Raw genomic sequence first — 21,830 nt, 5'->3', positions numbered from 1 at the left:
CACTGAGCCATTAGCATTTTAAGCCAACAATCTCTGCTTTCAATCTCAACTGTTGCTGTGCTTGCACGTCACAGGTTGCCCTCCAGTTGACTTGGGAATGCAATGAGGAAGAACAATCCTTTAGGTGCACTGAAGCTAAAATTAGCCTTCCACCTGGGCAGCTGGATCTGCAAAGCACCGTGCACTGAGTTCAAGGAAAAAAAGGAACTTAGACCAGAAAATAAAACATTTTCTAAATGTGAAGGCCTGAGTTTTATGTTGTCCTGTGAGACAGGAGCAACAGCTCTAGTTTAGCATTTGCAGAGCTGGGCTTTGGGTCCTGCTGCCCCTCTGTAGTGCTTCTGTGTGATATTAGCATCCTGCAACTCGGTGAAATCAAGCTTAGTGCATCAATAAATGGGCCAATTGAGTAAAAAATTAGGATGGCTTTTGTTTGACACAAAAGTAGTTCAGCTATGGCTTTCCTAGAGTAGGTTTATAGTGTGATTGGTGGGCTTTTGGTGTCTGAGAACATCTGTATTTCCAGCTGTGGAAAGAAGCAAAGTAACTGTGGGTGACGTGGAAGCACCAGTTGGAGTGGGATGAGGTGCAGCAGTTCCCTGTTGTCTGGCAAAACTCTGTCCTTGCACCAGAACCCTGTGTAGGAGTCTTGATATGGACTGAAAGCAGATCAGACCCAGCTGCTGGCGAGGGCATAGCCTGAAACCTGGGCTGTAGGGACATTGTGACCCTCCTCAGATGTGCTCCAGGAATGTGCCCTAGTGCCTTGCACAAATAAAACTCCACTTGCAGTAATATCTCCTGGACTGAAACCAGCATTCAGAGCCTGGTGTCTGGGTAAGTCATGCAGAAGATCTAAGTCAAGAGCCACCCTTTGGAAAGAGCTGAAGATTTTATTTATGTTGGCTTAAAAATGTGTTGTTTTTTCCAGGCAGGCATGGGGAAGGGATTGTCACAGAGCACATCTGCTGGGTGCAAGCTGCTGGGCAGGTCTGGGGCAGGTCCTCCTGGAGCTGCAAACCTAAATTCTGTTTTGGTGTTGATCCATGGAGATTTCTGGGGTTTTATGAGCCAGCTCCAAACCAAGCTGAACACAAAGGAAAGGTACATTTCAGAGCTGCTTTAATCTGTATAACCTGGATCCCACAGGAGTATAGGGCAGTAATTTAAGGCAAGAAGAGTTGCCTTGTGCCTGTTGAAAGCCTGTAGTAGAGCAATTAGGAGAGCTCCAAGATGGTTCCTGAGTGTTGTGCACTGGGAGACTTCTTCAGTGCAAGTTTCTCTTCCAGTGTTCCTGATATGGACAAAACCAACTCCCTCAAAATAATCTGAATTCCTCCTTCCACTTAGTTTCACGTTGCAAGTGATGAGTTCTGTTGATTGGTTCATAACCGAATCCTAGCAAGGTATTGAACAGCTTTTTTTGATGCTAGCAAGGTGTCTTTGTTTAAATCTAATCTTATGAGATGGTTGTCAGCAAATGTGAGAAAATAGAGAGCAGTATTAAGATGAAGAGTTCATGTGAAGGATGCAACCAAAGTTTTTAACTCTTAAGATGGGTAAAGATAGCAGTAAAAAGTAGAAAAGAGAAAAAATAAATTGGGTTAGTAGCTGCAATGGAACTGAGAGAGTTGGACACGAACTGTGCAGGTAAAAATAAGTAAATCTTAGATTTATTTAAGTGCTCCATCAGGCTATAAATCAGTATCTTGTGTGTTACTTGAATATCCAGAAATAGGAAAGTGAGGATGGGGCTAAACAAGCAGACTACTTCTGTCCTTGCCTGTCGTGCGGCAGACTAGCTCAACTCAGTCTTTCAGTTTTGTGTTCCTGTAAAACAAACAAACCCCTCTTATTCTTGCTCTCAGTGCTGTGGCTGTCTCCAGATGTTCCTGGAGTGATGGTTATCACTGTGCTTCTGACCCTCAGAAGAGAGGGGCTGCCTGTGTGTGCCAGAGTCAGGTGTGAGTGTGATGTGCACGCACATGTGTAAATACAAGTGCAGAATGGCCTACAACATTTGTCTCTTAGTTGTTAGATCTTCCAATTTAGCTTTTTAAAATTTGAGATGCTTCTCATAACTGAAGCAAACTAGTGCCAGAACTGCTAATAAGGACTTTCTGGAATGAAAGGGGCTAAAACTTTCCAGATATTTCACCATCTATAACTTTTGGCTCCTAGGGCCAGGAGGCTAAAGAGCATTTTGTGGGTGTTTTGTTGTCATGGTTTTCAAGGTGTAAGGCTTAGACTTGATCTTTTTTTATTTTTTTTTTATGACACTAGAAAGGAATTTTGGCCTGCTTGGTGGTGGTGGCTGTTCATGGGTGTTTCTCAAACCACCCACATCCATCTCCTTAATTTTTTATTCATAAGTGGAACTACTGAGGTGTTCTCATAAGTGTGTTCCACTTATCCCATTTTTTTGGTAAGTCTTTGAAAAAATATGTGTAACAGGGCTTAAATGGCTTGGAACTCTTTGAAGACAATTATAGCTCCTTTTAGGAGAGGCACTGTTTTATGAAGTGGGGAGAACCTCACAGCACAGGGGCTGAAAGCTGAACGAGGCCAGTCTGGGACTTCGGCTGCGCGTGAGTGAATCAGCAGGGTGGCAAGAAAATTCCATATGCTTGGCTTTCCCAGGATGCTTCATGTTGTTTCACAGCTGAAAAATCTGGTCTGGGCAGGAAAGGGGGGCCTCAGCCCTGTGAGTTGTTTGTTGTGTGAGCTGAAGTGCCGGAGACGGAGCTGTGCCAGTTTTTGCATAGGGAGCACAAACCTGCTGGGTTTGGGCTGCTGTGGTGGGAGCTGCCAGGCTCCTGTCTGTGCCAGGTCCTTGGAGAACACGTGCACCGAGCTTGGAACATCCTGGGTGGCTGTGAATGCAGAGGGTGTCTGTGCTAACTTGCAGGGAAGGTGGTGTGTTGGAGGTCACTGGAGGGACAGCACTGAAAAGACTGTGTTGATCCTGTGTCCTCTCGCATGTTTGGACAGCAGTTTTCCCCATTCTCCAGGGGATTTAGTCCCAACCTTGTCTGTATTGCTAAACACTCAGCAAAGGAAGTTCAGCACTTACCTCTGTTTGGCTCTGCTGCAGTCATTAATCAGTGAAGGCTGGATGTGAATGCCGTATGTAATACGTGTAGCTTAATCTCTCTCTCCTTATCTCTTCCTCTCTCAGCACCAGACATTGCCCTTGGAAAATGAACCAGCTTCCTCCGAAGAGCCCTGTGGCATCCCCGGTGTCAGAGAGCACAAATTCCAGGGTAGAGGCTTTGGACAACTTGTCAATGGACAGTTTTTGGCTGGAAGTAGAGAACATTAAGCAGAGCGCTGAAGCCGAGCAGGAGGAATGCAGCCTTGCAGATGTCAAAACACAGGAGGGTAGGTTGCCAAAAATGTTGGGAGTGAGGAGAGGAATGTGAACATCTGAAACAGAAGGTTGGCTTAGGCACCTGAACGATTCAGAAGCCTGTTGGAGTATGGTTAGGATATTATCTGTCAATCAGAGATAGAGATATTATTTTAATTGGGTGGTGGATAATGCCCTGCAGAAGGGGAGGGGAGGGTTGGCCTGGCCTGGTTTCGGCTTCTGAAGCAAAGCTGACTCCAAAGGTCAGTCCCAGGAGCACATTCAAGGCTCTGGGTTTTTCAAGCAGCCACACCAAGGGTGGGGGCTCTCAGTCCAGTTCAGGTGGTGTATGGTAAACACTCTGTGAGAGCTGGGGCTGCTCTGGAAGCCTTGTTTGTGTGCATGGTTCTGAGATTCATCATAGTGGCTTTCGTGGGAGCTTCTTCTGTGGAAGGCAGACTGTTCCCTCCCTAATTCACTGTTCAAGAAACCACAGTAAACATCCAGAAAGCCTTGAGTCCAGCCACACAAGGTTTTTCCTGCACATCCTTTTTTGTTTCTTTGGAAGAAATGTGCATGGGGTGTTTCTAATGCACTTTCTGTATTGCTGATGTTATCCAGTGCTTTGGAATAATTGGAACCTGGGCTAGTTATTCCAAAATTTTTTGAATACATTTTCCTGCTATAGAATCATAAAATCACAGAATGGTTTAGGTTGGAAGGGACCTTAAAGCCCATCCAGTCCCACCCCCTGCCACGGGCAGGGACACCTTCCCCTATCCCAGGTTGCTCCAAGCCCCGTCCAACCTGGCCTTGGGCACTGCCAGGGATCCAGGGGAAGCCACAGCTTCTCTGGGCACCCTGTGCCAGGGCCTCCCCACCCTCACAGGGAACAATTTCTTCCCAATATCTAACACAAATTTCCCCTCTTTCAGTGTGAACCCGTTACTCCTTGTCCTGTCACTGCAGTTCCTGATGAGCAGTCCCTTTACACATGTGAAGTACGACACCCCGGGCTGCTGGAGGGGGGATAAATGGTCATAAACACCCGGTGATCCCACAGGTGGGGATCACACTTTTCCTGGGCCCATTTTGAAGAAATTGAGGCAGTTTGCTGTACATCCCCTTGAGCACAGGTCTGCAGCCTGCACAGCTGCTGTGCTGCCTGATACTGAGAACGGTCTGTGTCCTGGGGAAATGTTTGTGTGACAGTGCCAGCGTCTGCTGTGCTTGGGAAGGGCCAACAGCTCTTCTGGGGGCAGAGAGGCTCTGGAGAGCAGGGTGGGAAGGTCATCATCCCTGTCTGCCATCGTTGGGACATGGTCAATGTGAAGGTCTGCTGTTAATGTCCCTTTATAAAGGATGTAAGTTTGATTTTTAGAACTGGAAGAGATGCAAAGTGATTCAGAAAATGAGTGCACCAGGAAGGAGACTGGAAAAGAGACCATGCCGTGAGATGAAAGACTGTCTGGGATACCCTAAAGACTGATATGCTGGAGGCCATTTGATTACTGTGTGTAAGCAGGGACACAAGGAAAAGTGTCTTTTAATGCTGTAGATTAATCTAGCAGGCGGGAGCTGAGTGCTTCATTGGCCAATGAAACCAGACAGACTTGAAATGATGCTCCAAGTAGTGAAGTCTTCCCAGCAGGCTGGGGAAGGAGGTGGGGCAGGCTCAGGCTCCTGGTGCCTTCTCTGGAGGAGCTTAGGCAAATAAACCTCGTGCTGGGAGTGTTGGTGGCGAGGGGAAGCTTTGGATGGTGTGCAGGGTTTGGCTTTCACATCTCTGCAGCTCCTGCTTAGAGCATGGAGGCTGTGGGGCTCCCCGGAGCCAGAGGCACCTTCACTCTTTGCATAAATCCTGGGAAGCTGCACTTGGGCTGTCTGGAGACAGCGTGGCCCAGCCTGGGAGATGGCTGGTGATAACCACGGCTCAGGGACAGCGGGGAGGCAGATAAGGCACTGCAAAAACGTTGACCCAGCTGGGAACACCAGTCCCCTGTGCCAGCCCTGGGTGAGGGGTGGTGTCCTGGGAAGCTGCTGGTGACCTGGTGGCAGCAGGAGGCCAGCGTGTGGCTGCAGGTCTGGGGCAGCTGAAAGGTGCTGAGGGTACTGGTGGCCTTGCTAACAGCTGGTGGGAGCAGGAAGTAGCTTTTTCCTGAAATTCAGTGTTGTGCTGTCCTTGCTGTCACTGTTTCCCCAGCTCTCTCCAGGGCCTAGCAGCACAGCCATCTGAGGACACAGGCACTCTGCCACTAAAATACCTGTTTGTGACCTTACAGCATGTAACCATGGCTGAGAACTGTCTGCAAAGCACGATTCTTCACCTTCAAAAACTAGATAGGAAGCTGTGCTTAATGTTTAGTCTGAAATCGTAGGATGCTGTAGCTGTCCTTTAAATATTTGGGAAGTGATTACTTTATTATGAATGTTATTTTTGGCTAGGTTACGTTTCAAATAAGTTTATGGAGCTGGTTTTCTTAGTTTTGCAAAATCATTCCTAACTGTGCTCTCCCGAAATGCTGCTAGCCTGGAACTCACAAGGCAAATCTCAGCAGCTCCTCCTGGCTTGAACCTGTAGCTCAGCTTCTGTGGATCTCTCTGTTCTGACCTGTTTCTCTCCCATTTTTCCCTTTTGCCCATAAATAACCCATTTTGCTGGCTTCCTTTTGTGTTACTGGCAAACATAATGGGGCTAAAATAGTAAATAGAGGAATTACAATCTGGTGCTTTGGCATCAGATGGGGCAGCAGGCTCACACGGATGTCCGATGGAGGGGCTGCTGTTTGGTATTGTCTATAAGATTTGTTTCCTGTTATGACTGGAATTGGCTATTTTCAAAATTTGCAAGCAATACACTTCACTTCCTCTAGTTCTCAAAGGCAAAATAAACCAGGGGCGTTTTGTGTGTTGTTCTGCTGTGAAACCACGGATGTAGGACAAGAAGGGCTTTGGTGAGGAGCCCAGGGGATGCTGTTACTTGTTAACTTCTGTAAACCAGACATGGGAAAAGACCAAAATTTAAGACCATGTAGGAAAACCACACAATTTGCTAGAAGATTCACTTGGGGAAATACTTGACTTCAAGTTCAGCTCTATTTATTGTGGAGTGATGATGAAAACAGTTCTGTTTCATTATGACACCTAAAATCTCAAAGACCATGCTCTGAAGGCTATTTTAATTGTGTCACAACATGTGTTTGCAAGCTGCATGGACATGAGGTGCCTCCAAAAAAATTACATTCTTTCATCTCTCAAGGAGAGCTGCATGGCTGCTTTTTGTTGATGCAGCAGTGATAGCTGAGGAGGTGGATGTTTGCATAGGACAGGAAGAGTGGGAATGAGCTGCTCCGTGCCAATCAGATCAGTTGTGATTTTTCTTTTTCCCAATATAACCTTTGGTAGGGCTGCACTGGAGCTGCCTGCAGCAAATGAACGTGGTAGATGGAATTGAAAAGATAAAGGCTTTGTGGTGTTTGCTGTGTTGAGGTTAAAGTCACCTGCTAAGTTGTTTCTTTCATCTTTGAATTTCAAGTAGCTGCCTTGCTCAGGGCGCTTTCTCACTTGCACTTCCTTATGAGTGTATCCCATCAGAAAAAGAAATTGTGCTCTGTGTTTGAAGTGCAACTTTATATATATTGAAGAATGAAGTGGAATTGAGCTTGTTTGAGTAATGCTGCTGTACTGTCTCCAGGCTTCTCACACTTCCTTCTGGAACTGGAATGGTCTTTAATTTTAGTGATATTTTGAATAGGCCCAGACATAAAAGGAATGCACAGAGTAAAAGTAACATTTTTGCTTTAGTTGAGTGTATGGATACCAATCCACTTAAAAAAATTAAAAGAGTAGGGATGATGCAGACAAATAGTTCAGCAAGTATATTAAGTAAAATATATTTGAACCTACCAGGTCAGGATCTGGATATTTAAAAAAAAATTGTTGATGCCTAGACATGCATATAGATAAATAAAAAGTAATAGAAGCAACCAAGCCATTTGGAAAAGTACAAAAGCCAAACATGCAGTGTTGTGTGTTGTGGCTTCTCACAGACCTTTTGTCCATTCTCAAAGCTGTTGAAAGATCAGGTGGGATCCAGGGAAGCCCTGCCATTCCTTCTGGGGTGGCTGTGTGCTGCTGCCAGAGCTCCCCTTTGCACAGGCAGCCCACAGAAAGGCAGATTTATCGAGCCCACCTGACTTCCCTCCCATATCCTGACACAATCCTTGTCTAAATAGCACCCAGAGTCACACTTGTGCCCTCTTCTACCCAGCTTCTGTGGGAGCCTGAGTTTTTGTGCCTCCACAGTTTTTTTTCTTCTCCTTTTTCCTCACCTGGGGTGAGCAATAAGGACTGTGTGGGCAGCTACACCTGCCCAGAGAGCTGTGTGTCCCCTGGTGTCATCCCCGTACCCAGCTGGGCACTTGGGAATAGGGTTGAGATTTTGAGAACAGCCATGGCTTCAGAACAAAGCCATGCCTCCCTCTTGGTGATGTCCCGTGGCCACCCCACACAGGGAGCCTCTCAGGCTCCTGTTTTCTGCCCCTGAAGCATTGCAAGTGTTGCAATTATTAAAGGATCAGGAGCATGGATCATTGATAGAATTATGGGATCAATAAAAGAACTGTAGCAACAGCCTGCAAGCAAAAGGCCTGTGTGAGAAAAAGGCCTGGGAAACAAAGAGGGAGTTTTGAAACGATGCAGCTGTACTGATAAGATGTGCTAACCGGGAGAGAAGGGAGGTGACCTCTGAATTCTTTTAATCATAACATAACTGTAGAAGCTTGCCAATGTAAGTCCAATTAGGTAGAAGTAGAAATGCGCTTTGATAAGCTTTAAGCCACTTAAGAGTTAACAAGCTGGTATACTATATAAGTGCCTTTGGATTGCTAATAAACGGAGTTTTGCTCTTATCAACCATACTGGTTTTGGACTGCAATTTCCTCCCCCCGCCGGAGTCCCCGGGCTTCTCTTCTTTTTACAATTCCAACATGCAAGCACCCGGATCGCTGCTCTCTGCTCACTCTACCTTCTCATGCCCCGCTTGGCAGAGGGAGAAGCCGAAGCCGAGTGGCTGCAGGACACGGGGCTGTCCGAGCTCCTCGGGGACCCGGGCTCGGACAAGGACAACCTGGTGCTGCTGTCCACGCTGACCAAGACGCAGGCGGCGGCCGTGCAGCGCCGGCTGGACACCTACTCCCGCTCCCGGCGCAGGAAGAACAAGCACCCCGTGCGCGACGTCCGCGACATCTTCGGAGTGGTCAGCTCGGAGGTTTGTTGCTTTAGTGGGGTCTCCTAAAAGAGCTTCTTGCCTCCTGGGAGCTGACTTGGCTTTCTGGGTCTGGAGCTCCTGTTATGTCTCTATCTCTTGAGCTGAAAGGATGCAGAGATTGGAGAAGTCCTGGTTGCAGTGCTGAGAAGTTTTTGCAGAACCTGCAGATCCAGAGCCTTCCCGGACTGGAATAACATTCCTGCTGGAATGCTTCGGTATGGTGCTGACAGCAGGGCAGCCTCGTGGAGCACTGGCGTTGTTTGGAGCCTTTTTGTGTTTTCTTTGTTCCAGTGACATGTTAAAGCACCATTAACCCAAACAAGAGAGCTTCCCAAATTCCATTCTGATAAGCTGACCTTGTGGAGCTGGAAATCCTGGAGAAAGACTAACACTGCCTTTTTGGGGGCGGGGGGGGTTTGGTTGGTTTATTTAGATTTTTTTTTTCTTGGTAGAGAACTCATAACCACTGGCTTTTCTGCTGTTTTCCTGCAGTTCTGCTCTTTTGGTTGTGGCTAAACAACTTCTTTCCTATTTTTCAGGACACAGCAGCAGAGAAAGAGGAGTCCAGCCCAGATCCACTGTGGCACAATCTACGGACTTCAAACACCCAGAGAAGTAAGGAGGAAATTTTTAAATGCAGAGTAGGACTGAGTGGGGAGCAGGGTCTGAAGGAGGGCTGGAACTGGAAGGAAAGCCACACACTCACATGTATAAGTATATACAGGTTCTGAAACATTGACCTTGTTTATACTGGGGTTTGGGGATTTTTACATGATTATTCACACCTGTGGATTGATAAACTTTCCCAGGCTCCAGCGTTGTTAGGATTGCCACTCAGGCTGATCATTGTAACTTTCTGATAAAGCAATGGAAAGATGAAAATTAAATCAGTCTAGTAAAGATGATGAAGTGAAATCTTATAAATGCCACGTGCAGTTGTGTAAAGAGATGTCAGCCATAGGTGTGTCCTTTAATTTAAGGCTGTGGTTGTGTCTTACCAGTGACCTGGTGATTTTAACAATAATGTTATGACTTCGCACTAATCACAGAATCATTAAACTTGGAACAGACCTCTCAAGTCATCAAGTCCAACCATTAACCCAGCACCAGTGTGTTTGTCACTAAACCATGTCCCCAGGTGCCACATCTGCATTATTTTTGAACACTTCCAGGGATGGTGACTCTACCATGTCCCTTGGCAGCCTGTTCTAATGTTCTGATGCCTGACCACCCTTCCAGGGAAGACTCTTACCCTATTGGTCACTCTGTGCTGCGGGGACACTGTTTTCATGGGTTACTGCAGGATTTTTTACAAGCAGTGGTACCAAACCTGTCTCAAACTGCATTTTTAGCACGTTTGCTTTCGAAGCTTCACCCTCCTGGCTTGCAGAAATTCAAGACAATTTCTCCTCTGCAGCAGAAACCCAGGATTACTCCTGCACAGTTCGAAACCTTGGGAAAGAGGAGGTGTTCAACATGGATGTTGCCTACTCAGAGCAAGCAGCTGTCCTGCTCAAGGGATCGTTCCTGTCTGAATCCAGGAAGTTAAAGGATGGAAATGCCCTAATTGTAAGCACTGAAGGAATTTATCCTGTTAGAATTTGTTAGTCTCAGCTTGTCAAGAGCGCACAAGACCCTTTGATTGTGTGATCAGCTCTTGGAAACTTCTTCTATGGTCGCTGTTGTGATGGGTTTGTGTTAGGCAGGTATTTGTGGGCGGGTAGCACTGTTATCCTTGCAGTGTTGGGCAAGGATAGACATTGTGTAGTGGAGGGTCAAGAGAAGTAAGGTTTCTGTGTGAAACTAGTTATTGTAATACAGATTTGGGTTGTTTCCACTGAAAAATTATTAATAACTGGTCTTTCTGACTCTCAACTCTGACAGTTTTCTTCCCCACAATTGTACTGGATTCCTTCCAAAGTTCTGTTAGATTAGGATGCGTATCAGACTGTCTTTAACTTAGAGAAATTGAGATCTTCAGTATGATTATTGAAAAGGGAAAAGATTTATTAAACTGGTGGTTGAGTAGGAGTCGTTTTGGGCATACGTCTGGTCTTGAACACAGCAGGAAGAACAGATGCCTGGCTATGACAAAGAATAATAAAAATACAGCAAAAGTTTTCACTAGGGGGATTAATAGTGATAACTTGAACTGAACTTTTTGTGTCTCTTTCCCTTAGAGATATAAGATCCCTAAGGGCAGACTAGGAGTGACCAGGATTGGAGATCTCTCAGCTCAGGACATGAAGAAGATCCCTACACTGGCCCTCATTGAACTTACAGCTCTCTGTGATATCCTGGGCTTTGAGCTGAAGAGAAACAAAGCAACAAAACTGAAAACAACAGGTTAGTTTCACTTTTTTTTTGGTGCCTTTTTTTTTTTACACTCATCTTCTCATCATACACTCATCAGTTGTGTTTCAAATGTTAGAACAGAGGGTCTTTGATAAGAAACCTTGTGACAGGTGTGTTTTCCTTGGGCAGGATTTCTCCTGGAAGTCAGTGGATCATGACATCAGGACCTATTACCACATTTATGTCTGGCTGCACTTGTCCTGTTTAACTATTCCTCTCCTTCTCCAGTATCTGTGCTTACAGAAGTGCCTTCCTAGTCTGCAGTGGGGGGGTTTATCTCTTACACCTGTATTAGAGCTGATACAGGCTTACACACTGTTGTTTCTATTGTAGAGAAAAGGCTCTTTGGAGTTCCACTCAACACCCTGTTGGAAAATGACCAAAAGTTGCTGCCCAACACCAAGGTCCCTCTGCTACTCCAGGCAGTAAGTTCTGTGCTGGTTTCATTCACACCTCTGGTCCTCAGAGTCAGGAGCCTGTGATAAGGATGGGCTGACTCCTCATCCTCGGTGCCTAAGAGCTTTCTGTCTCCCCCTTTATAGCTGCTGTCCTGCCTGGAGAAGAGAGGGCTTGAAACAGAGGGTATCCTGAGAATTTCTGGGTCCCAGACCAGAATCAAGGTATGAGTTCCTTAGCAGTGTTTGAAAGTGTCAGAGGTGATCAGGGAGCATTTGCTGAAGCAAGTGCTTAAATGACCTAAATTGTCTTGTCCCCTTCCCAGTGCAACGAGAAACCTCTATTGCTGGGAACTCCAGGAGTGTGTGCTGAGGGTCTCTGCACTCTTTTGACTCGATGCGTTGCCTTCCCAGTGCTCAGCTATAAAATTTATCTCACATTTGCTTATTAAAGTGTGTGACAAGTTCCATCTTTTTCATAGAGCCTGGAACAGAAGCTGGAAAGGGACTTCTACAGCGGCCTGTTCCGCTGGGATGAGGTTCACCAGAACGACGTGTCCGGGCTGCTGAAGAGATTCATCCGAGAGCTGCCGGCCCCGCTGCTGACAGCAGAGTACCTGCCTGCCTTTGCTGCTGTCCAGAGTGAGTCCCTGCTCTGCCTGGCTAGCACCAGGCTGGTTTGTGCAGAGATCCACTGGTCCTGGGCTCTCCTGTCAGGTGTGTTGTGAGCCAGTGGATCCGATGAGGACACGGAGCACAGCTGGGAGTTGTAGTCACTGGTGCTTGGTTGAATATGTGCTTGTGTAGCTGCACTGTCCTGGGGTCTTCAATTATGTGTCACTTGAGGCTGCAAGGCTGCTGCCATCAGTTAGGACAAATTGATCAATCATGACACCCAGACTGAGCTGTGGTGATTGTCCAGGGCGCACAGGCTTGGCTTGTCTGCGTGTATTTTGATGTTCTGCAAGCACCTTTCTTTGAGGTAGGTGCCTCAGTAAGTAGTTTGGGTGTGTTAAGCTGTTTGAGTGCACAACTTTTTTGTTCAGAAAGTGGGGAATTATGGGTTCTTTTGCTGCCTTTCGAGGACATCAGAGTTGCTGGCAGACAGTGTACTCTAGAGGAAATGAGCTAGGCTTCAAAATATGGGTAGTTCACTTCATAAGGAGAGTATGAGTTTGAGTCACTTCTGTGAAACAAGGTCTCAGATTCTAGATGCCAAACAATTCAATAAGTAATTGTCTTATTCCTTGGAGGATTCCTGTGCTCAGAAAGAACAGTATCAGAAGCCTGAATCCTCTGTCCTGTTGTTATTCTCCTTCTAGATATTCCAGACCTGAAGCAAAGATTGCAAGCTCTAAACCTCCTGATCCTGATTCTGCCAGAGCCCAACAGAAACACTCTGAAGGTAACTGCTTGCTTTTTTTCCTCCTTGAGTAGTTCAGTTCCCAGGTATTAAAGGTAAGGCTGACTTAGCACCCTGCACACTCCATTTAGAGCACTGGAATATATAATCCAGTCAAGGATGATCTGTCATGGCTCTAGTGGAAGCGTGAGGTGAAAGAGATAATCCAAAAGGGTTTGTTTTTCCACATCTGGGAATGGCTTTGAGGGGACACTGAAGGAAAACAGGGGATTCAGCTTTGGATCCAGTGACTTTTACAGCTAGACTTTGTAAATTACCACCTGCCAAGGAGCTAGAACTCATCTGTTTCTCACACAGACTGTCTTTCCTGATTCATAAATGCTGGATAAACCTCTCTTGGTGTGGTTATTTGTTGCTATCCTAGTATTAGAAATTGGTCACTGTACTTCCTGACTGGAGAAAAAGGATTTGTGGATATGTATCAAGAAAAAGTGCTAATTAATGATCTCTCCAGCAATTGCCATGGTAGTTTTTTGAGTAATAATAATAATGGATGGCTTAAGTCTCTTTCCCTCTCTTCAGGCCCTGCTTGAGTTTCTCAGCAAAGTGGTTGCCAGGGAGAACAGCAACAAAATGAACCTCTGGAACGTTTCCACAGTCATGGCTCCAAACCTCTTCATGCACAAGGGGCTGCCAAACAAGATCCCTGAGGGGAAAGAGAAGCAGCTGGCGGAGGGGGCAGCTGACGTGGTGCGGATGATGATCCATTACCAGGATCTGCTCTGGACAGTAAGTTCCACAGGAATTATGTGCTGTGGTGTAGCAGTGTCTTGGTCTTGTTAGAACTGGGATGGGGGAAGGGGATGGACTTGGAAATTTCAGAGGAGTTAAACATCCTGTGTTGCCTGTAGGAAAAACCTCTTGTTGAACTCCAAGACTACCTGTCCTCAAGGTACACAGATATTTTTGTCTATTTAAGGAGTGAAAATGATGATCCTAAATTACATCGTCATCTCTGCTTGATTTAATTCCTGTTTTCACCCTCTCCCCTGCCCAGGTCTCCTCTTTCTTGGTAGCTCAAGTGAGAAAGCTGAACGAGAGCAGCAGCAAAAGGTACCAGTTCTGCGACAAGAGAATTAAAAATTTGTTGCGGAAGATTCACGCTGATAAAGACAAGGTGGAAAAGAACCAGGGAGAGGTGAGTTAGGGCTTGGGAAAAAACCCAAACCCGTTCATGGCAGTGTAAAATATTTTCCTGAGAACTCAGAAAGATGTAAGGCGTGATACTCTTGAAAAGAGTAAGAGGGACAAAAAAATGCAGAATAATAAGGAACGGTTTCCCAGACATTTTTGGCCAGGTTGTGGCAAAAACTGATCCCAAGAGCAAGAGCACTTTGAAATATTTGAAATACATTTCAGGCTACAAAACTCTTGGTTAAAAGCAGGTGAGGAGGGAAGAGATCAGGAGCAGAAATGTTTGTTTTGCCCCATGTGAAGAGCAAACTTCATATGGCTCTGAGTGTCCCGTGTGTTGGCACAGATATGTCTGCTCTGATAGAGACAGACTTATTTTCATGAACTTAAAACATAAATTTAGGCTGTTGCCTAATTTTCTTTTGCTCCGTAATGTCTGTTAAGGTGGCACATCACTTGGTGCTTCCTTTCTTTGGAAAGGACCTTTCTGGAATTCAATAGCCTGCAACCCAGATCTCTAAATTCCTTTCCGAGTAATTTAAATGAATTTCAGAGGAGTCGTTCACACTTGTGCAAAACAGTTCGTCAAAATTTCTTCTGACAAATGCTATTTTCATCCGAGCTGGTGTCAGTGCTGGGTTTGAACAGCAGAGAGCACCAGCGCACGCTGATGGGGAGAGCACAGGGCTCCTCTCGTGGCCACAGCACCGGAACACTGATGATTTATTCATAATGCTCACCTTGGTGCTTCCATAAGCTTTCAGCCTGTACTCCGTGTGTAAGAAAGAAGTCTAAATTCCCTGAACAGCTGCCTGGATAGTTTTAATTCTTCATATTCTCCAATCTGTTTTGAAACTTGATGTTTTGGCTGATAAGAGTCTTTCTTTAAGCACTTTTTTCTTTTTGCCTGCCTCATTCAGCCTTCCAAGATTGTGAAAGTCCACGCATCACTCCTCCTGAAAGACTCTCTGGAGGTGCACTTGAACAATGCAACCAGGGTTGCTGATGTCTTGAGGCAATTTCAGAAGAACCTGTGCCAGAATGGCTGGAATATTGTTAACACTGTCAACCTCCTCAGGTGGTAAATGGTTTTTTCTCTGCTTAAAAAAAAAGAAAAGAGGAAAAAAACTAAGTGGTCTAGCTGCTGTTTTCTGTCTTGAGGTAGAGGTGAGGTGGCAGCACAGTGAGTTGTGAGGAGAGACGGTTTTCTGCTCCTCTGTTCTAAGCTTAGGAAATGGTCTTGGATGGGGAAGGCAAATATTAGCTCCTGAGTGATTCCACTCAGTGCTCAGGCTCTCAGGAGGTCAGTGGTCCCCTCTGGGCTGCTGTTCACCAAGTGAACTCCAGAATCCTTGCTGAAGGAAAGGGGAAAGGGCAGGAACATCGACCGTGACAAGCACCCCCCCTCCAGCTCTCCTGCAGAAAAGCATCACCTGTATCATTTGCCTGGAGTAGTAATTCCAGTGTGCTCATGTTAATGTCGGGATTTCCTAAAATAAACTCTGCAATTCCCTCCTGTGCTCCTGTGGTGAATTGCTGAACTAATCCAAAAAAGGAACAGAAGAGTTCCTGCCCCCCTCTGCCACAGTTCCTGCAGACTGTCTGTAGCAGGTCATGTGGCAGAGCCTCTCCTGTGTCCCAGGAGGTGTCCAGACAAGGAGGGTGGAGGGGAAGTTAGTAGATATGGGTCAGCTGCTGTCTCACCAACAGCTTGCCTTGTTTTCTCTTTCACCAATTTTGGGTGCCCTGCACTGTGCAGGAGGATCAGCAAGGTCTCTGTACCATGGCCTCTTTGCTCATTGCTGGCCTCTGAACCATAAACAGTTCTTTTGGAAGAAATGCTACTAGACTACCTAACCTGTGTTTGCAGAGGTTTAACTTTGGTGTGGTTTTCTTTCTGCAGTAACAACTCCACAGAGTGCACGAACTTGCTCCTGTATGAAGTGGGAGGCAATATTGGTAAGTACAAGTGGTAGCTGACAATAAGGGTTGATACCCAGTTTTTATGCTTAGCTTCTTTTAGGAGACAGTTAAAAAACTTCTCTGGGCAACTGTGCCTCACCACCCTCAGAGTGAAGAATTTCTTCTTAGTATCTAATGTACATCTACCCTCTTTCCTCTCAAAGCCATTACTTCAGATCTGTGGAAATGCTTTGAGCAGTTGTAATATTGAAATGAATGTGAACAACTCCTAGTTTTTAGGTGGGGGCAAAAGCAACCAAAAAAAAAAATATCTAGCAACTAAAGGAATAAGGATATAAAAAATATGGGGTTTTTTTATGAATGTCTTGTTTTAACAGGTGAGCATTGCCTGGACCCAGACACTTACCTCTTGGACTTGTACCACATCAACCCCCATGCTGAGTGGATAATTAAGCAAAACCCATCTTATCCTCGGATGTTCTAAGGAACACATGAGCAAAACAAAGCACTTGGTTGCAGTTTTTGGAAGGTGTGGAAATAGAGACTTCCCTGCTGTAGTGTCACAGCAGACACTGCTTGTTTCCTTGAAGGAAAAGCACCTTTATTAACTGCTCCCATGGCAGCTGGCAGTGAGAGCACAGTAGCTTCTGTGCTGACAGGGGTGTTGGAAACAAGCAGCAATTATCATTGTGTAGCAGAGTTTGCAGGGGGAATGACTGTTCCTAAACAAAATATCCCCCGAAAACAAGCCCTGAAGGCAAAGCTACAGTGGTTGTGCAACAGAGATGGAATGGAAGAGAAGAAAGATCATCTTGAATAGGGTAGAAAGCACTTGTGTATTCTGGATTTGCTCTTTCTTTTGGAGAAGTGACAGTCAAATGCTGCAGTGGTGCTAGGGACATCCTTTTGGTAAGGTCCCTGGTTGCCTGTGGCACACCACCAGAAGAGTGTTTGATGCTGGGCTTCACTATTAAGCTCCCGCTATGTTCTTTGAAAAATAAAAAAGGATGTTTCCAAAAAGGCCAGATGGGATGTGACACTAACATCCTGTATTTCATGTCTGCAGTTAAATACCTACATACAACACAAGAGAATAACTTTCCTTGGAAAAAGGTATGGAAAATACAGCAGCCTTTCAGACATGCAGTGTGACAGGAAAGATGCCTGTCCCATGCAGCTCTGCTGGTAATGCAAACCCACATTGCCCCTGATGAGGGTAAAACATGCATTTATTTTGATGGACAACCTATATATCAACAGACAAGGGAAAAAATATCCTGAAGTTGCTGTGTAGTTGGTAATCTGACCTGGCCACGTGAACTGAACTTCTTTGTGGAAGATTCTGTGTGAATGTGTTTGTTCAAAAATCAACAAATGTTCCCTGAGATGGGAGGTGGCTGTACTGAGCCAGGCCCTCACTGCTCTGGTGGCACATTTCCATCCCACTCAGCACAGTGTGGCCACTGTGGGCTGGAGGGGCTGAGGAGAGAGAACACTCACACCTTGCTGCATCATCATCATCATCACCACCCAGCCTTGGCTGCAAGAGGACTGTGCCTGTGGAGAGGAGTGCAGAAGTGTTGCTTTCCTCTGTGGTGATGCTGAAATACCTCATGTGAGGGACCCCACTGTGCAATGCCAGGGGTGGAACACTCAGCCTGTCTGGAAATCTGGGCATCTTTCTCTAAATCCTGTTTTTAAGCACGGTTGGATATTTATTCATGCAGCAGAAGCAGGGCTGCCCTGCAAGTGCATACTCAAAGTATTTAATTTGCCAAATCCTAGCTGCACTAGTGACAATCTCCAGTATTATTTCTTTTGTTAAAGGAGTTTTTCCACTGCAATCTGAATTTTCCCTCTTCTCCTTTTTTTCTCCCCAGGATGATGTGTAGTTTTCCTTATTCATTATCTCAGACTCCTAGATTCTGTTGTAAAGGTGCTTCACTCTGTAATTAGTCTGTCTGTGTGGTTAAATCCTCTTGGTGGTTAAGATCCTTGAGGAACAGGTGAGCCACAGTCCATATTCTTTCCAGCTTGTTGTGAGTACTGCGTGAGTGGTGGTGATATCTTAAAATTATCCCTATATTAGAGAGTCTGTCTATTCTTTTTGGTTGAGATGATGCAGATGCATTGACTGGTTGGATCACATTCACAGATGTCTTCTTAAGAACCTGTAATAGAACCTCCCAACCCTGACCCAGATGTCAATAATTCTTGAGGTGCCTCTTTTATAGGGCCTAAATTGTGCCTGAAAGAGCCTGATTCTTTTCCTTGAGGATGGGTGATTTGTGTTGCTGGAAAGATCAAGCTGCTTTAAAACAGGGCATTAAAAACCAAAGGTACCTACAGAACATCCCTTCTGGAATTCTTTGTGGCAGTGATGGAGTAAAGATTGCACAGAGAAAATGCCAGAGATGTGATACCCTGAGAAATACCCAACCCATAAAGGTGTTAGTGTGAGCTCAAAGATCCTTTACAAGCTGAATTGCACCCTGCAGGATCACACAGTGCTGTGGTTTTTCCACCCCTCATATGCTGGTTTATTAAACATTCAGTCCATGTCTACTGAGGGGTCAAGACTTACATCACTGCTGCTGTGAGCTACGGATGAGTGGGGCTTTTTGAACACCAAACAATGTGAATCAGTGCTGTGAAAAACAAAGTTAGTGCGAGATTCTCATGAGACAAATATCAGGTCTTCAATATGAAAGGAAATGTAAAAAATAAAACCAGAACGGCTTTTTTCAGATGATGGATATGCTTTTTAAATTTTTTTTTCCTATCTTTGTATCGAAAAGTAAGTGTAAATTTTTCAGTCACTGATATGCAACCCACTTCTGAAGGCTGGCTTTTAATACCTTTTATTTTTTACGAATTTTTAATTCCATATTTAAATTTCATTTATTCGGTGAAGCAATAAAAATACAGTAAAATCTCTTGGCTCCATTTTCGTTAGTGCTTGAGAACAAAGTTAAATGGCACCACATCTGTGAATGCAGCAGGACTTGCTTCGTGCCTGAAGAGGGATGTACCTGGGGTCTGAGTGAGCTGGGCAAGAGTTTTGTGTTACAGCTTCAGGAGAAGTTCCTCTTGGCCTGATCCTGTGGATGATCCAGAAGGAGGAAGGGGGAGGTTGGTATTGGGTATAAAAAGCCCAGAGAAAGGTGGATGGGAGCTGAAGGTGAGCACCAAGGATTAGTGACTTCTGAAGGGAGAAGAGCAGTTGTTCAAGATTTGAGTGTGAGGATACGTGTCCATATCCCATGAGAAATCCCCTTCCCATTCTCTCAGTCCTGCTCAGCTGAGCCCTGCTCAGTGACTTGGGTGCTGGACCAGCCACACTGGCCAAGAGTAACAGGAACCAGTCTGGATCTTTGGTTAAATCACGACTAAGACTTTAGTGTTCAATAGTGATGAAATGTGGCATAAGTCCACTGTGAACTATTAGATACAGTGCAGCAGCCTGGCCAGCAGTGCTGGTGGAAAAGCAGGCCTTGCTCTCCTACCCAGACACAAAAAGAAAGGGGGTGGAGGATCCAAGCAGCTTCAGCAAGCTTTCAGAGCAATTATCTGAGGAAAACACCAGTTTATCAAACTCATTCCACCCATTCATCTTCAGTAGTATCAAAGTGCTAATCTCTCCCATCCCCAAGGGCTTTTGTGATTGATCATCACACAGCTCTCCCCTGCTTAGAACAGAAGCCCAGGATTTATTCTGAATGCAACTGTATGTTGTACTGAGATAAGGGACAGAGCATAAAAGAATCTTGCAAATGCTGGTTAGACATAGTTGTGGATGAAATGGAACTGAAATATCCAAATAATAATAATAATAATTTAAAAGAAATTGTAGTTTGCCTTAGGAAAAAGTATTTGCAAAAATACAGACTCTCCACAGGAGCAAGTGAAGCTTCAGCTCTTGGAGGGAAATGCCACAAGTAAATGCACTTCCTGGAGCAAAGTAAGTGACAGCAAGTATTGTTGTAAAGAGAATACAACTGCATTTGATTAAATCTATTTCTTTACCCCCATGCACTCCCCAGTGCTGGAAACAAGACAAATGACATCCATGGTTTTGCACGCTGAGAGAATGGAACTTTAAAGTTCTCTCCAAATCCTGTTTGCTCTTGTTTGCACATGAGGGCTGCACATGTCTTCACCTTGTGGGGGGGAAATAGAAGCTGGAGTTCAATATTAAGTCACTGGAAAAGAAAATATGCAGCTGCACTGATTTACCAGCTGGGAAATGGCCTGGGCAGTCTCTAGTCCCTCTAATCTCAGGTTTGTATGCTTTTTTTGTTGTTTGTGGTGGCAAACACCCTTTGTCAGAGCAGCTTTGTGTTTGTTGTCCTTCCCCAGGACAGCGAGGAATGGTGACCTCCCCTGCCAAAGTCCTTCTCCCCTGCACCTGGCAGGACCTACTGAGCTCAAGGGGTTGAAGCCTTTCCCTCCACACTGAGCTCTGTTATCTAGGCCTGGCCAGGGCTGACCTGAAGAATGGGAGTGGAGGAAGGTATTCCTTTTCTCCTTAGTCCTTGGAAGGGAATTTGAAGTGGTGATGTTTTCATCTCTGTGAGCACCTTGGCCGTCTGCACTTTCTAGCTGGTGAAGTTGTAGGGGTAATTACCTAGGGGGTAAAGCAGGAAAAGAGGAAGAAATCCCACAGAAATGGAGGGTGTGAGTGTACCTATGTGGGTTGTGTGTCATTTTGTTTGTTTTTCAGCGTTTGGAAGAGACACAGATGCACATGAGCTCTGCTGCCCTCTCCTCACTCATCCCAAACCTTGCTCTTGGCAGGCTGTAGCAGAAACCTGCTTCAGAAATTCCCTATCCTGTGCAGGATGAGGATGAAAGGTTGGTTTTCCCTTGCTTTCAGCTTCTGCCAGCTTTCTGTGCTGGAAGGGTGAGGTGAGCCCTCAGTACTGAATATACTTCTTGTTTGTCTGTGTGAGTGGATGGAAGCTGTAAGGTGAGCATGGACTGCTTGTGATTTGTGTTGAAACTTAATCTTTTAAGCCTTACTCAGAGTTTTAAAACTCCCAAGGAGGGTGGTTATCCGTAACTTTCTGGTGTTACCTCCCACCTCAGCTTTTTGTATGTGCCCAGTCAGTGCAGGAGGAGAAGAGTCACTTTTACCTGCCTTGATGAGTCCGGTTAAGCCTTCTCTGGACACAAGAGCAGCCACAAAGTGGAATAATTGCCTTTTACTTATAACAAACTGGCAGAGCTGTCTCAGGGTTTCAAGGAGACAATTAAAGATTTTACATTGTTTCTTTCAAAAAGAGAAATAGACCTGGGGGCTCCCTAATAGCCCTCCTGATTCTTTGCCGCGGTCTCGGAGCGTGTTGTTGTGGGTTGCATTTATTATGAGCCACTTATTATCCCTAATTATTGAGCAGGGGGTAGGGCTCTTGGTAACAGGCGGAGTTGTGACTTGATGAACACTCAGCTGTCTCTATTTAAGATAAAATTACTGTAATTAACAAATCGATCAACCCTACTTTCACTTTGCCTGGCTGGGACAGAACAAATGGGCTAAATGAGACCTATTTAGCACAAAAGTGGAGAAAGGGGTTTGCAGACCTCAGGATACACAGGCTCAGAGCTTTTTTTGTCACACGCTGCTTTTAATGGTAATGTCTCATAATTGTCCCTTGTTAGGCAATTTTGTCTCCAACAAAAAGCGCCCACGCTGCACTTTGTTCAGCTCAGCCCGGAGAGGCAGAGTCACGGCGGGTGAGCAGTCAGGTGGGTTGTTTGGTTATAACCTCCCCCTCGAGCAGGGCTGGCTTGGATTCCCTGTGTTCTGGGCTCACTTGTGACTCTTAGCAGGTTGTTTGCAGAATTTATGTCTTTGAGAGTAAGATTGATTCCTCAGGTTGTCTTTAGCTGGGCAGATGTTGCCTTCTCCATCTTCCCAGCTGCTGCTCTTCGTGTTACTTTGCTGTCTGAAGGTACCTGTGCTTTTATCGCCAGGAATCC

The 21,830-nt window shown here is 45.5% G+C and overlaps 1 protein-coding gene across 4 annotated transcripts in view; it reads left to right on the top strand.

Annotated features, from left to right (window-relative positions):
• The window catches only part of ARHGAP40 (Rho GTPase activating protein 40), a 38,007-nt gene extending 19,407 nt beyond the window's left edge, over positions 1–18,600 (top strand). For 2 of the 4 annotated variants that reach the window (XM_048321995.1, XM_048321996.1), the window contains exons 2-15: positions 3,179–3,381; positions 8,398–8,618; positions 9,158–9,233; positions 10,036–10,187; positions 10,799–10,964; positions 11,307–11,398; positions 11,516–11,593; positions 11,851–12,010; positions 12,691–12,773; positions 13,314–13,520; positions 13,789–13,929; positions 14,846–15,006; positions 15,829–15,884; positions 16,226–18,600. In XM_048321995.1, coding sequence (XP_048177952.1) covers positions 3,201–3,381; positions 8,398–8,618; positions 9,158–9,233; positions 10,036–10,187; positions 10,799–10,964; positions 11,307–11,398; positions 11,516–11,593; positions 11,851–12,010; positions 12,691–12,773; positions 13,314–13,520; positions 13,789–13,929; positions 14,846–15,006; positions 15,829–15,884; positions 16,226–16,332 — 1,881 coding nt within the window. In that variant the 5' untranslated portion in view covers positions 3,179–3,200 and the 3' untranslated portion in view covers positions 16,333–18,600. Of the gene's footprint in view, positions 1–278; positions 838–931; positions 1,105–3,178; positions 3,382–8,397; positions 8,619–9,157; positions 9,234–10,035; positions 10,188–10,798; positions 10,965–11,306; positions 11,399–11,515; positions 11,594–11,850; positions 12,011–12,690; positions 12,774–13,313; positions 13,521–13,788; positions 13,930–14,845; positions 15,007–15,828; positions 15,885–16,225 lie in introns of those variants that run through there. The other 2 variants (XM_048321994.1, XM_048321993.1) reach the window with 2 other exon arrangements.
• Positions 18,601–21,830: the final 3,230 nt, after the last annotated feature.

The sequence above is a fragment of the Corvus hawaiiensis genome, chromosome 17, assembly GCF_020740725.1.
Source record: "Corvus hawaiiensis isolate bCorHaw1 chromosome 17, bCorHaw1.pri.cur, whole genome shotgun sequence".
In the NCBI taxonomy this organism is placed as follows: Eukaryota; Metazoa; Chordata; class Aves; order Passeriformes; family Corvidae; genus Corvus; species Corvus hawaiiensis.
The sequence above is the reverse complement of the archived record's forward strand: the minus strand, read 5'-3'. Positions and strand labels throughout refer to the sequence as shown.